The sequence below is a fragment of the Neovison vison genome, chromosome 13, assembly GCF_020171115.1.
Source record: "Neovison vison isolate M4711 chromosome 13, ASM_NN_V1, whole genome shotgun sequence".
NCBI lineage: Eukaryota > Metazoa > Chordata > Mammalia > Carnivora > Mustelidae > Neogale > Neogale vison.
In genome coordinates, this window is record NC_058103.1 from 9,652,549 (window position 1) to 9,666,012 (window position 13,464).

Sequence of the window (13,464 nt, forward strand, 5' to 3'; positions counted from 1 at the left end):
AGTCCTCTCGCTCGCTCGAGCTCCCCAGTCTGGAGGCAGAGGAGAGACTACCCCGGACTCCATCTCAGCGTTGGTTTGCCCCTACCCAGGTGCTCGCCGCTACCCCAGGTGCCCACAGGGGCGCCTGGCCTCGGCCCGGGTCCCTGTCTTCCGCAGAGGTGGCCTCTCGGAATTGTGCCGAGGCAGGGGACCTGAGGTGGTGGGGTGTCTGTACCCCGGACAGGGGTGCACTGAGGCCCCGGGAGCTGGGTGGGGGGCGTGCCCTCCCGGACCCGCGCTGGGACCCGCGGGCTCACCCCTGCCGGCGTCGCCCCGCCCACCGCCCCCTGAGACATCACAATCTGGGGGCCGGGACCCCGCGCCTCATCACCGCCCGTTTGCTACCCAACAATCTACCCAACAAACACCCCGGGTGGGGGGAAAAAAAAGAAACCGGCCCGAGTCCAGCCTCCCTCCTCCTCCCCCCCACCCCGTCCCGCCCCGCCCCGCCCCTCGCCCCCCGGGGCCCCCGCCCCCGGATGGGGGAGTGAGCGCCAGCCGGGCGCCCCGCACCCGCCGCCCCGCGCCCGCCCGCTGCCCGCCCGCGGCGGGGGCGGCCCGACCGCGCGCCCGCCCCGCCCGCTGCCGCCAGCCGCCGCCGCCGCCGCTCCGGCTCCGCGGCGCCCTCGCCCGCCAGGCTCTCCGCCCGCCGCCCGCGCCCGGCCCCGGCGCCCCGGCCCGCCGCCCGCGCTTCATGGCTGCGCACGAGTGGGACTGGTTCCAACGCGAGGAGCTCATAGGGCAGATCAGCGACATCCGCGTCCAGAACCTGCAAGGTAAGGCGCCCCAGTATCCCCCCCCCACACACACCAACCACGGGGAGGGACGCCCGGTCGGGTGGCCCCGGGAGCCCCGGCGCCGCTCCCGCCCGGGACAGCGCCGCCCGGCGCCGCCACCTGGCCCCGCCTGACCCCGCTCGGGTCGCCCGCTGGCGGGGAGGGGGCAGAGACGGCCGCCCCCCGCCCCCCCTGCTCCCCACGGGGCCGCCCGGCCAGATTCGCGGTCGCCCAGGGGGTGGGGCGGCACACGTGCGTGTGTGTGTCCGGGGGTCCCGCTTTCTTTGGCGGGGGGACGTCACGACTCCCCTGCAGCCGCTGCTGCGAGTTTGGCCAAGTTTGAACGTGTGGGCTCTTGGGGGCTGTGGCCCAGGTCAGGGAGGGAGGAGAAAGTGCGACTGCGTTTGTGAGTGCGCGCGCGCGTGTGAGCTTGCACACCTCCCAAGTGCCTCTGAGGCTACGGGAACGGACCGGGGGGCGGCGCCTGAGGGGGTGGGCTGGGGACCAGGGCCGGGGGCGCGGATGCGGGGGCTGGGCAGGCTCAGCTCCGGGCCAGCCACTTGCCGCGGGCCCGGGGCTCCAGTGGGGAGGGGGCGAGAGGCCCCGCCCACCGGACGCGGGACGCTGGGACCCGCCGCTACCTCGACAAGGTGAAAGAGAAACTCGGGAGGCCGGCGCGTCCGACCGGGGCTGGGGGTGCCTCCAGCCAAACGCGAAGTGTATTAACCTTTCAAGAGTTTATTCATGGTGGAAACTCGGAAAGCACAATAAAGGGAAAAAGTTACCCACAACCACCGTCTAACCCACGCACCCACCCGCCTACCCAAAGAAAGCTGCTGTTTGCGGAGGTGTATTTCTAGCCCCTTTTCATCCATGGGCTTTGCAGAACGAGACAGGGTTCCACTTCCGGCCTCGCAGGCACAGAGACCTGGCTGGCCGGGGAAGTTTCTTTCTAAGTTTTCTGGGCAGACTTGGGTTTCTAGAGATTCCAAGATTGGGGGCGCGGCAGAGAGAGCTGGGAGCCCTGGACAGAGAGAGGATGGGGCGGTGGGTGCCCCCCTACCGGGTACCTGCCTTTACTGCTCGAGGGTGGCCCGGGGGGGGGGGGGGGAGGTGGGGATGGCCCGGAGTCAAATTTAAACATTGCACCTGAAAGAATGTTTCCTGAGAGTCGTGTGGACCTGCTCCACCCCTAGGCTCCGCAAGGACAGGGCTAGGAAAGGTGAGCTCACGTGGGGTGGGGGAAGCCCAGTGCAGTGTCCACTGGAAATGGAGTTTGCTCTGGGCTCCCCCCACCCATCTGGCTGTGATTTGTGTAAGAGGAGGAGGATCAGGCTGGAGATGTTGCAAATGATCCCTTCTGATAACAAGCCTGGTGTCTGGATCCTGTTGCCCCAGAACTGACATCCTATTTGGGGGTGGGAATTAGCATTTCTTGCTGAGATGGCATGTGGTTTGGGCGGTCTTGCTGTGTGTGTGTGTGTGTGTGTGTGTGTTAGGCAATCAGTGGGTGTTTAATAAACACATGCTAACCAATTTTTAATGCAGCAGCTCCCTGCATTCCTCAAAGCCCAGCTTCCAGTGTAAAGGGGATTGACTTTCATGCCCAATGCTCAGCAGTGTGAGCAGTTACACCTGGAACTCTGAGAGAGGACTTCACTCCATGGGGCAATTTGAGATGGGTCCTGAAGGTTGGGTAGGAGGTCACTGAATGGGTTCTCCCCTCAGCTCCCAGTGAGCAAACTGTCCTTCCCCTTTAGGCAATGTCAGGTACAATGTGAGCATCCGTGGGCTTTGCCGTTTAAAAAGATAAGCTTTTAGATTTGTGTCTATATTATGCATACATCTTCTGTATGGTAGAAAATGTGCCTTGCTCTTTGGTGCCGGGCCAACAAAGTTTTACCCATGGATAACCCAGATAGTCACCGTCCATATCAAGACACAGATGATTTCCAGTGCCCTGGATCGATGCCTTGTCTCCCTTCCTGGGCAGTGACTCCCTCCCTTGCCCGCCCCCACCAACGGCAGCTACTATTCTAAGCTTTATCACTCTAACTTTGCCTGTAGAACTTTCTATAAAATGGAAGACTACGATACACCCTCTTTTGCATGGGCTTGCTTTGCTCTGTACTTGATCCATGTTCTTGCCTGTGTTTTTTTAAGAGCTTTTGTAGACTGCTTTGTTAAAGTATAATTTCCATACCATAAAATTCACTTGCCTTAAGTTTACAATGCAGTAATGTTTAGCAAGTCAACAGAATTGGGGAAACCTCCCAACAGTCTAGGTTTGGAACTTTTTTTTTTTTTAAAGATTTTATTTATTTATTTGACAGACAGAGATCACAGGTAGGCAGAGAGGCAAGCAGAGAGAGAGGAGGAAGCAGGCTCCTTGCTGAGCAGAGAGCCCGAAGTGGGGCTTGATCCCAGGACCCTGGGATCATGACCTGAGCTGAAGGCAGAGGCTTTAACCCACTGAGCCACCCAGGTGCCCCTGGAACATTTTCACCACTCGAAAAAGCTCCCCGGTTGTGGGCACATCTGCGTGTCTCAGCCCTGGGCCCAGGCGACACGTGCTCCTGTTCCTTCTGTCCGATGGGTGCACCCCTCTTCATGGGGCTGCTCATCGGTGGGGGGACATGGCGTTGTTTGCAGGTCGGCATTATTGTGAAGCGGTTTGTCCTGGGGGGGAGGTGTTTGCATGGTAGAAGTGCCTTTCATGGCTTCGCTGATGTCAGGAGCAGGAATCCACCTTCTGTCCCTTTCTCCTTGGGCTTCCCCGTCTTTAGACTGGATGCTTTGTGGAGATCTTCTCTCCCCATCTCCACGGTCCTCAGAAAGCCCCAGCCAAAGGGCCAAATCCAGAAGGCTCTGCTGGGCTGTGCTTTGAGCATCTGCCCAGACCAGCTGGCCAGTGTCACTGGGCCTGGACATGTGTGGATGGCCAGCTCTGCAGGCCGCAGGCGGGGTAGGGGACCTTGTCATCTGAACTCCGTGTGGGTGGTAGGCAAAGGAAGCAGGGGGAGTCCAGGCAGAAGGGCTGTGTTTTGAATAAAGCTGTGTGCTTGCTTAGAGCACAGGTAGCCCGCAGTTGTCGTGGTGATGGGAGGCCGGGTACCGTGGGATTTCATGACTCTGTAATCCTAGGGACGGAGGATGCCCAGCCTCCCGTCTGCAGGAGGTGGCTGCTGTTGTGGGCAGGAATCCTGTTCTTTTCACAAGGCTTTGACTCTTGTGGTCCTGGGACCGGGGCTTGCCCCACAGTCTCGGGCTAGAGGACACTGCGTTTCAGGGAAGAATGGCTCAGTGGTATACCTGTGTGTTTACATCTTTCTCCGTATCTGTATTTCAAATTTGACTTGGAGGTCTGTTCACCTCCTCTCATTTGCCCCTTGAAGCCCTTTGTCCATGGCCCTGAACTGTGGGGTTCTGGAGTTCGAGCGGATATGACTGCGATGTCACCCGATCACCCCCCGCGGAGCACTGGAACGAAGACTCCCGGGCCTGTCTTTGGAGAGCCGGGTGAGCTCGGCAAAAAGCACGGTCTCTCCCGAGAGGCCTGTCCCCCAGCTTGCCGTCGCTGCCGCAGGAGCCGATGAAGTCCTCGTGGATACGTTCGCTCTGATGGATCCTAAAAGGACGCTCTGGTGGAGAGCACGGGTGTCCCTCTGGGCCCAGGCTGCCTCTGCCACCCTGACGGGGACTCCTTCAGGGAAGTGGAGGTGGCCCAGGCAGTTGACTTTTTCAGAGAGGAGAGAGCAGAGCCGTGCCCCTCTCCCCTGCCTGGTGGTCCCACTTCCCTGGAGCTTTGTGGGGTAGCCCTGAGGTGTGAGGTGGTCGGTGGACTGTCTGTGCCTTAGTTCTTGGCCTGGCTGTGCGTGGGGGGCGCTCCGGTGCCTTTCCCGCGCGACAAGGCTGCTTTGGCTGTTCCCTGCCCCCCTCCCACCCCTCCCCCATCCCACCACCCGCCCCCCCCCATCCCCCTTTGACTGGGCCTCAGGGTCCAGCCTAGTGCTCCACCAGGTCTGACTCTGGTCCAAGGCTGGGTGGGTTGTTGGGAGTTTGGAAGACATTCCTCTTCAGGTCGGAAGCCTCCACTATCCTCAGAATTCCCCGGACTTTTCTGTTCTGTTGGGCAAATGTGTGCAAAGCATATAGCAGTGTGTGGACAACAAGGAATGTCACTGGTCCTTGTTCCTGCCTTTAAAGCAGCACAAAGCCAGGCTGGGCCTCCAGTGTCCGGCTTCTGGCCGTCTGGTGCCCTGTTCCTTCTGATGCCGTGAACCTTGACCTCACTGCTTCAGAGCTGTTCGGCCAAGGCCTGGTCCCCGGAGCGGGGGGTGGGGGGTGTGGCTGGAGTTCGGTGGGCCCAGGCCCGCTGCCGCTCTGGTGGTGGGGCTGGGGGGAGCGTCCGCCGCTGCCAGCTGGGCCCTGCTGGCTGGTCGTCCCCGAGCTGTGTCCCCACCCCTGCCTCAGTGTCTCCCTCAGTCAGATGGGTTGGGAAGCCGTACTGCCCAGGGTTGACAAACAGGATTGCTGTTTGGGGCCCTTGGAACTGAGGTGGTGCCGGGCACGGTGCTAGCTGCCTCCTCAAGGTTTCCCACAGGCCTTTGAGGCGGGGTGCTTGTTTCGGGAGGGCTTTGCCCACAGTCCTGGGCTTCTAAGTGGAGCTGGGCTGTGAACCCAGGACCCACTGAGCCCACGTATCTTGTCACACTAGCTCCGTGAGTCAAGTATGATGGGTGCCCAAGGGAGGAGCTGGTGGCCTCAGGCCTGGGAGCTGGGCAGGCCTCTCGGAGGAGGGGCGTTGGGGTCTGGCCTTGGGGGCTAAGCAGAAACGTGATGGTGTGAAATCCCCGTTTCACAGTTCACAGCGTCAGAAGAAGGACAGTCAGGAGAGCCTGAAGGCAGGCTCTGGGCAGGACAGCGCCTGTGTGGTTAAAAAGATCAGCCCTTGCCGTGTTTTCTGCTCCCTTCTCTGATTGCGTTGGCTCGGGTCCAGGAGCAGGCCTTCCCATGCTCGCCTGGACTCTGTGGTCACGTCTTTATGGCTCAGGGCCTTGTGTCCCTTCTTCCCATCTATCTGCCACTTAGCCACCCCGCACACGCCCCTCCTAAGCTCCTCGGTGGGTCTCCATGACCAACCTGCGGCTGAGCCAGCCCCTGAGACCATCCCAGGATGATAGCATCATGGTCCACGGACGTCACGATGTGAAGAATGCTGGGCCTCACTGGCTTATGGGATCAAGGCCAAGCCCCTTAGTCTGGCATGCGAGGTCCTCTGTGGTCATGTTTGAGATGCCAACCAGCCTCCCCTCCCACAGCTCCCTACCGGCTCCCAACCCTCCACACCCTCCCCTCCTGGCTTTTATCCCCCTACCTGGAGACCTCCTGTCTGCAAACAGCAGACAGATCAGGGATGTCACCGTGGTCAAAGTTACCGAGCAGCAAGGAAGAATCGTTCCTGCTTCTACCTCCCCCAGCTCCTGGAGAGCACAGCAAACGTGCTGGAAGTTTCTGTGTGAAAACAAAGAAAATCAAATGCAGAGGTTTCCAGGCCTCTAAGAACTGCTGCCTATAAAGTCCCAGCCCAGGTCTGTGTGCTTGGTTCTAAAGGATAAGTGCTCATGGAGAACATTTTTTCCAGGCTCCCTGCTGGAGTCAGGCCACAGGCTTTGAGTTAACACTGGGTTTTGCCTCCCTCAAAGACCATGTTCCAGTCCAGCTCTAAACCTCACTTGGGGTGTGGATTCTTCTCCAGGGGCCTTTCTGGGTGGAGCATTTTGTGCAGCTGGGGAAGCCACAGCCAGGACCTGGAGGTTGACACCATGAGCCCGAGTCCCAGCTTTGTCACTAACTTGCTATGGGATTCTGGGAAGTCTCTTCTCCTGGCCGTGCCTCAGTTTCCTCACTGCAAAACAAGATGGCTGAACTCCCTGGCTCAAATGGGCCCCCTGGAAGGTGGTGTGAGGAGTGGCATGGCCTAACCAGAGCGTGTCCCCGTAAAGGCACCTGAGTTCCAGTCCCTGGCACGCTTGGGCGGCCAGCATGCAACAGCAGGGCTCCCCCCTGGATTCTTTACAGTGTTAAGTGCTAGACACTCACCCCCACTGAGGGTCCCCTGTAGAAAAGGTTGCAGTTGATAAGCTCGTTATAGAAGTAGGGCACAGTAAACGGTGTGCGTTCTTGGTCTGTTCTCGGCAGATCCGTCATAGCTTCTATGAAGAGCCCAGGGCAGGTCTGGGACACCTGCTCCAAATCAGCTGGGCGCAGTTGGAGGTTCCCCCCATGGGTGGAGTGGCCCGTCCACAGTCAGGGTGAATGAGGGGATCCTGGCCTCACCCATGTCACATTAATGCTGAGGAACCAGAGTGTTTAGGGACCAGGTGGGAGTCCGTACCAGGGGGGGGGGGGGGGGGGGCTGCCAGTTGGTGGCAGAGCTAGGAAGAGGTGTCATCACAGGGTTACTTACTAGCAGTCCCGGCTCCTGCTTGGCCTTGGCTCCAGCGAGCAGCCCAGAGCCATCCGCCGCCGCCGAGCCTCACAGGAGAGGCAGAACTTCTGACTCCACTGAGCGCTCTGGGGAGGCGGCCCTTAGCCGAAGAGGCCCAGATTGCATTAAGTGCCCTCCCTGACCTGTGGAACACTCTGGCATTTAATTTTTGCCTGGAACAGCTGAGGCCCAGGGCACGGTCCTCCCGCCTGACCAGCCAGAGGTCCCGCCCGCCCTGCTCCAGAGGGGAAGTGAGAAAAATAAAGTAATTGTCTTTTTAGTGATTGAACCATTAAAAATGAACTCCCTGTTCCCATAGAAACCTTCTCTGATTTCTCCCACCCCCTCCCTGTATGTCTTTTTTTTTTTTTTTTCTTTTTACCCCGTGGTAGATTGTGTCAGTCACAGAAGGAATTAGAGGCGGCATCAAAAATCACAAGTATGGGTTTAAAGACTCCTTGTGGGTTTTTCCCCCTCACAGGCCTGTCCCCTGGCCTTTCATCAGTTGTTTTCTGTCAGAGCGGGGCTGGGGGTGGGGGTAGGTGGCAAACTCTGGTTTGCAGGCTGAATCTCGCCCACTGCCCGTTTTTGTGAATAAAGTTTTATTGGAACACAGCTGTGCTCATTTGTTTGCCTATTGTCCACGGCTGCTTCTGCCCTCCGAGGGCAGTTGAGGCGTTGTGACAAGGAAGTACCCACAAAACCGGAAATATTTACTGTTTGGTTATTTACTGTATGGGATGTAGGAATCCAGAGGGCTTTCTGTGGGCTGGCAGGGGCCTGGAACCCAGACGCGGCACTTGACCAGTGGGAGATGCCCTGATGACCACAGCGGACGATGGTTGTTCCATGTGTAACAGGCCCAGCCTTGTTTCTAGAAGGTTGATGATGCCTGCCGAGGAGGGTTCCGGCCCTGCCTTACAAAACCACATGCCCTCTGTGAGCCTGGCCATTAAGCCAAGCCGCGGTCCCGGGATTGCTGGAATCCTGAAATCCTGGGAGCTGGCGTGTCCCCAGGACACAGAGGAGGTGGATATCATGAGGCTAAGATGAAGCACATTAGGACTGAGTGTGCTCGGTGGGTGCTGCAGGAGTATGGCGGGGAGGGGAGGTCCAATCCAACCTGCAGGGTGGGCCTCCTGGGAGGACCGGGAAAAGTCTGTAATTGCAGATCTGTACCTTGTGTGCAACCAGGGAGTAGGGGAGTGTATGGTGATGGGTGAGGTGGGGGCTCTTGGGGAGAACTGTGGCCATGGTTGGGATGCGGGGCATGTAGGGGCCCCAGAAGTAGCCCGTGCCCCTGAGAATTTCCTTCTCATCTTGCCCTTCTGGAGCCCTGTGATCCACAGTATGGCGATTAGAGCCCAGGTCCCCCAGACGAGGACGGGGACAAGCCTGGGAGGATCTGGGGAATCTGCAGAAAGCCCTAGAGTCACTTGTCCGGTCTTGCAGAACTGGAGGTCTCACTGGAGGGACCTTTAGGGCTCTGATGATGTCATGCCCCACTCCTGCCTCCCTCTCCTGGGGGGCTCTCCACGCAGGCAGGAACCTTGGCGATATTTATATCCCTCTCCTCTTTTAAACTATTTTCAATCCTCTATGGTATGACATACTTAAAAAGCAGGGTTCTGAGGCCTTTTAGCTAGGAACTGGGACGGGGGGTGGGGAGGGGGCACGGCGATGACCTGCCAGTTGGCTGGTGCGGTAGCTTAGCCCGCCCTGGGCATCCTCCACGCGCCCTCCCTCCCGTCCTGCGTCGGTCCCGGGCCCGAAGCTCTCCCCTCTCACCTTTCCGTGCTTGCCTGCTTTTGCCAACATCCTCCTCCTCGGTCACTGGGACCACTTTTTCTGCTTCCGGCCCCTCTGATCCCGTTTCATCCCGGCAGTCCCGGAGATCTTTCTGTGTCTTGGTAGAAGATGCCTCTTGGCCTGCAGGAAGAAGCAGAGCTGTGCGCTCTGGGTCTCCCTCACTTCTCCTGCTCTTCCTGGAATGAGCCAGCCCCAGCCGCACCTGCCCTTGACCCTGTACATGACTCCTGCCGAGAAGGACCATGACCCGGCTTAGAGCAGCCTCCCTGAACCCTGCCTGCACCCACCTGGGTGGAAATCACGGCCACCTCCCCTGGGTCCCCGGGGACCCCCCACGACTAGGTCCCCAAGAGGGGTGCATGTATCTTTCCTCTGCGAGCACTTCCTGGGGACCAGGTCTTCAGAACTGTCCACCGCGTTGTGTTATGTTATTTCACTTGGCAGAGGGACTTCACAGATGTGGTTACTTGAAAGATGTTGAGATGGGATAATCCTGGGTTACACAGCTGGGACCCATTAATCTCAAACATCCTTAGGGAAGGAGGAGGCTCAGAGAGAGAGGAGAGGTGACTGGGAAGCCGATTAGGGTCGTAGCGATGCCGATGCTAGAAGGGGCCGTGAGCGGGAGAGTGCAGGCAGCTTCTGGAAGCTGGAGAAGAGAAGGAGATGGCTTCTCCCCCAAGCATCTCCAGAACGAGCACAGTCCTGCTGATAACTTCAATTTTAGCCCATCAAGCCCATCTCCAAAGGTAATAAATTTATGTTGTTTGAAGCCACTAAGTATCCAGTAACTTGTCATAGCAACAATAGGAAACTGGCATACAAATGAATGAGAACTGGCTGTCAAGCCCGGTGGACACCCAGGTGGTGGCGTGGAGCCCAAGCCGGGAGTGAAGAGACTGGGGCTCTGGCCACAGGGCTGCCACCACTTGGCTGAGGCTACCTGGCAGAGGGCAGGAGAGCAGGGTTTGAGGGGACAGGAGAGGGCGCTGGCCTGGGCTTGCAGGAATTCCAGCCAGGAATCCACAGGCATGGTGTGATCTGAGATACACACAGGGCCGTGAATGACCCTGGGGACAATGACATGAAGATCGATCTCTGCTCTGGCGACTGGATGATATGGATGGCTGGGGCGTGAAGAGGGTGACATCACAGCGGCCTCTAGGTACCCACCTGTGCTGGAATCCAACACATTCTGGCAACTGCAACACCTCCCTTCTAAGCCTTGTGTTCTTTAGGGTTGAGCTACATGAACCCTGGAAATGCTGTTACCCAAGAGCGGGTCCAGTCCCGGCGGCTTGAAACAGTCGTCTACTTCACATGAAACGTTTAAGTCTATTTGGAAAACAAGAGAACATCCGTAGGGTGTTGGCTTGTGGACAGTTGTGATTTGTTGGTACCATTCAAAGTCCAAGGCTAGACATACAAGTTATGAGGAACTTAAATTCCCAGAGAATGAAAGATAAGTCCTCATCAAGCCTCACGGTTGGTTGGAGCGTGATTGAAGGCCGCCATATTGTATTCTACCATTTTACCCATTTTCCCCTTCCTTCTTAGTTGAAGGGCACCCCCACCCCCCGCCGCCCACCAGCTTAAAGTTGCTCTGGTTCCAACTTCTCTGTGGTATTAAGTATGAAACCAGTAGTAATCACTGATAATGACACTTTCTTTTTTTCTGTTTCTACTTATTTTTATAAAACAAGGATGAAATGCAATCAGATGTTCCAGTAATTTCTGAAATGTGGTACCATGAAGAAGGCAGTGTAGCTAAAGGGCTCCCCTGTGCTGAGGCTCGGCCCCTTCCTTGTCAGACTATCTTCGTGAAGACCTGACTTGAGTAACAGAGGATAATTTGGTGTGTTGTTGTTGTAAAGTGTGTCATATTGAGTACTAGATTGTGTAAAAATCAACTAAGTCAAGGATTGTCTTCGTTGGTTATAAGGCATTGATGTTATGATTATGGGGAATATGGCGGGGGGCTGGCCACTTGCTAGACACTGTACATGTCTTCCAAACAGCCCCCATAATGGGCATTATTATCTGTCCCCCAAACACTAAGGCTGAGCAGCAATGCCAAGCTACTGAGCTAACAAGTCATAGAACCAGGAATCAGAAGTTTAAGTCTGGGAGGTTGGAATAAGTTGGGGGATGGGGTATGAAGAGGGAGCACTGATGGGACTTTGGTTTGGGGTAGGGGAGAGACTAGGTGAATGCTGGCTCCAGGCCCAGTTGGCTATGGAGGGCGCAATTGACTTGGAACCCTGGAAGAGAGCTGGACCAGCCTGAAGGATGTTGGGCAAGAAGTAATAAGGCCTTGGGTACTGAGCCTTATCCGAGGGGAATCAGTGACTCAGCTGTTCGAGGCCATGTACCTACCAGGTTCTTCACACTGTGACAAAATCAAGTCTAAATTCCTGACCGATGACCCCCAACTAGTGATTCCCAGGGGCAGAGTCAAGAAGATTAGAGACAAGGATCCCATCTTAAGAGCTTGACAATATGAAATCTCCATAACCTTGAATTATGGCAGAACCAGAGGCAGCCATGGGAAACCATCCTGTCCTCCCCATTGTGGGTTGTGATAAGGGCGGTGTCAGATTATAAAGCACGGTCACCTTCACTCTATCATTTAATTCTACTGTAACCTGTGAGATTAGTGTTCTGTTCCCTTTACAGAAGCAGACACTGGGGCCCAGAGGAGGGTCACTATGGCATCTGAGACTTCCCGTGGCCCTCCAGTCCCACCAGCAGTTGCTGGGAGCTAGTCTGTACAAGGGATTCACTTTCCTTTCATGTACACAAGGGACTGTGTGGAACTTTCCCTTGGAGAGCTGGTCTGGCTTTTGAGCTTGACTCTGATCTAAAACAAAACAAAAAGTGATACCTTTCCGATCAAAGCTAAGGGCCTTGGGCCCCAGTGGCAGGGTGTTGGCAAGCCCGGACGATGGCCTGTCAAGTTCCCAGAATTGCTGTGCGCAAGTGCCACGAAATGGCATGTGGTGGTGGGGGGTGGTGGATGTGGAGGACAAGGTGCCATGATGCCATAGGACTGATGATGGGCAAGCAGAGGAGGCGGCCAGGAATCAAGAGTTGCCCTTGATAGACTGTGTTTGCCTTGGGTGGGCACTGCTATACTGGGATTTGTTATTAGTGACAGCTTGTTGTTGGCCTGGCTTGCCCTGATGAACCAGAAGGCTCACTGTGTTGGGCACTGGGGCCCATCCTGGCCACCCCTGTGTCCCAGGGCCCAACTTCTTGTTCCAGACTCCGCTTGCATTCAGAGTTTATCTGTTGGATATGTGAATGTGGACATGAAAGTGTAGATTCCAGGATCTGGCAGAGCTGGGATTTTCATGTTAGTCTCCTTTCTGTGGACTAGCTGTACATATCTGAACTGTACATCTTTTTGGTGAAAATCCCACCTTCTCATGGTTATTAAAACATGCAGTGGTATCACATACCTTCAGCGTGTTTCCCTATACTCACCTTTTCTAAATTGTATGTAACTATAATTTTCCAAGATATGTATGAAAAACAGTGGTTCTCCTTTTTACCTCCTTCCCCAGGAGCAATAGCTTGCAGATTTTTTTAGCTGATGATTTTGGTATTTTCCTCGATGTCGCTGAATAGCATGCATATATTCCTTTGTCTTGATATTTGGTTCAGGGCTCTGATTTCCAACTTGGAAGGTAAGGCTGTTGCTCTCCTCTTTACCTCTTCTAACCGCAGATCTTTTCCGTCCTTCCAACTGCCCGATATGTTTTCATCATACTTTTGGAAGATTAGTGGTTGAGGTTAACATCATTAGGCCGGCACTATTCAGAGCTGAGTCATCTAGTTACTTATGATCACTGTTCCTTTCCTGTTCTATTTTTGGTTTCCTTGGAGTTAGAACTGTCCATTGTTATTGGCATATGTGCTTATTAATTCATTCCCAGACTCTATTGGTATTCTGGATATCCCTGCAACTTGTTTGTTGCATCAGTTAAACCTTCTCAGTTTCCTCCTCTTGAGCACATCAGGGTCCTTTGATCTACTCCAATCTGGACTCATTACCCTCCATACCTGGGGCGTGGCTGTCACCTGGGCCCTCTATCACTGTCACCTGGGCCCACCCCCACCTCTTTCCTGGGTTTGTTCTCTTGTTTCCTGTCTTCCTCTTCTGGTTTAGTCTCTTAAATACAAGGGTACATCCTTCCTGAGAAAGTGTGCCTGAGGGGCCAACTTTCTGAGAACTTGCCCATGGAAAAATGAATTTATTCTTTTCTGACTCTTGATTGCTACTTTAGCTGGGTATCAAATTCAAGGTTGGAAATCACTTTCCTTTGGAAGTGGAGCCTTGCTCCATTG

The 13,464-nt window shown here is 55.9% G+C and overlaps 1 protein-coding gene across 3 annotated transcripts in view; it reads left to right on the forward strand.

Moving 5' to 3' along the window:
• The first annotated feature begins 687 nt into the window (after positions 1–687).
• CLMN (calmin) overlaps positions 688–13,464 on the forward strand; it is a 105,949-nt gene continuing 93,172 nt past the window's right edge. For all 3 annotated transcript variants that reach the window (XM_044229752.1, XM_044229753.1, XM_044229754.1), the window contains exon 1: positions 688–815. In XM_044229752.1, coding sequence (XP_044085687.1) covers positions 734–815 — 82 coding nt within the window. In that variant the 5' untranslated portion in view covers positions 688–733. The remainder of the gene's footprint in view (positions 816–13,464) is intronic.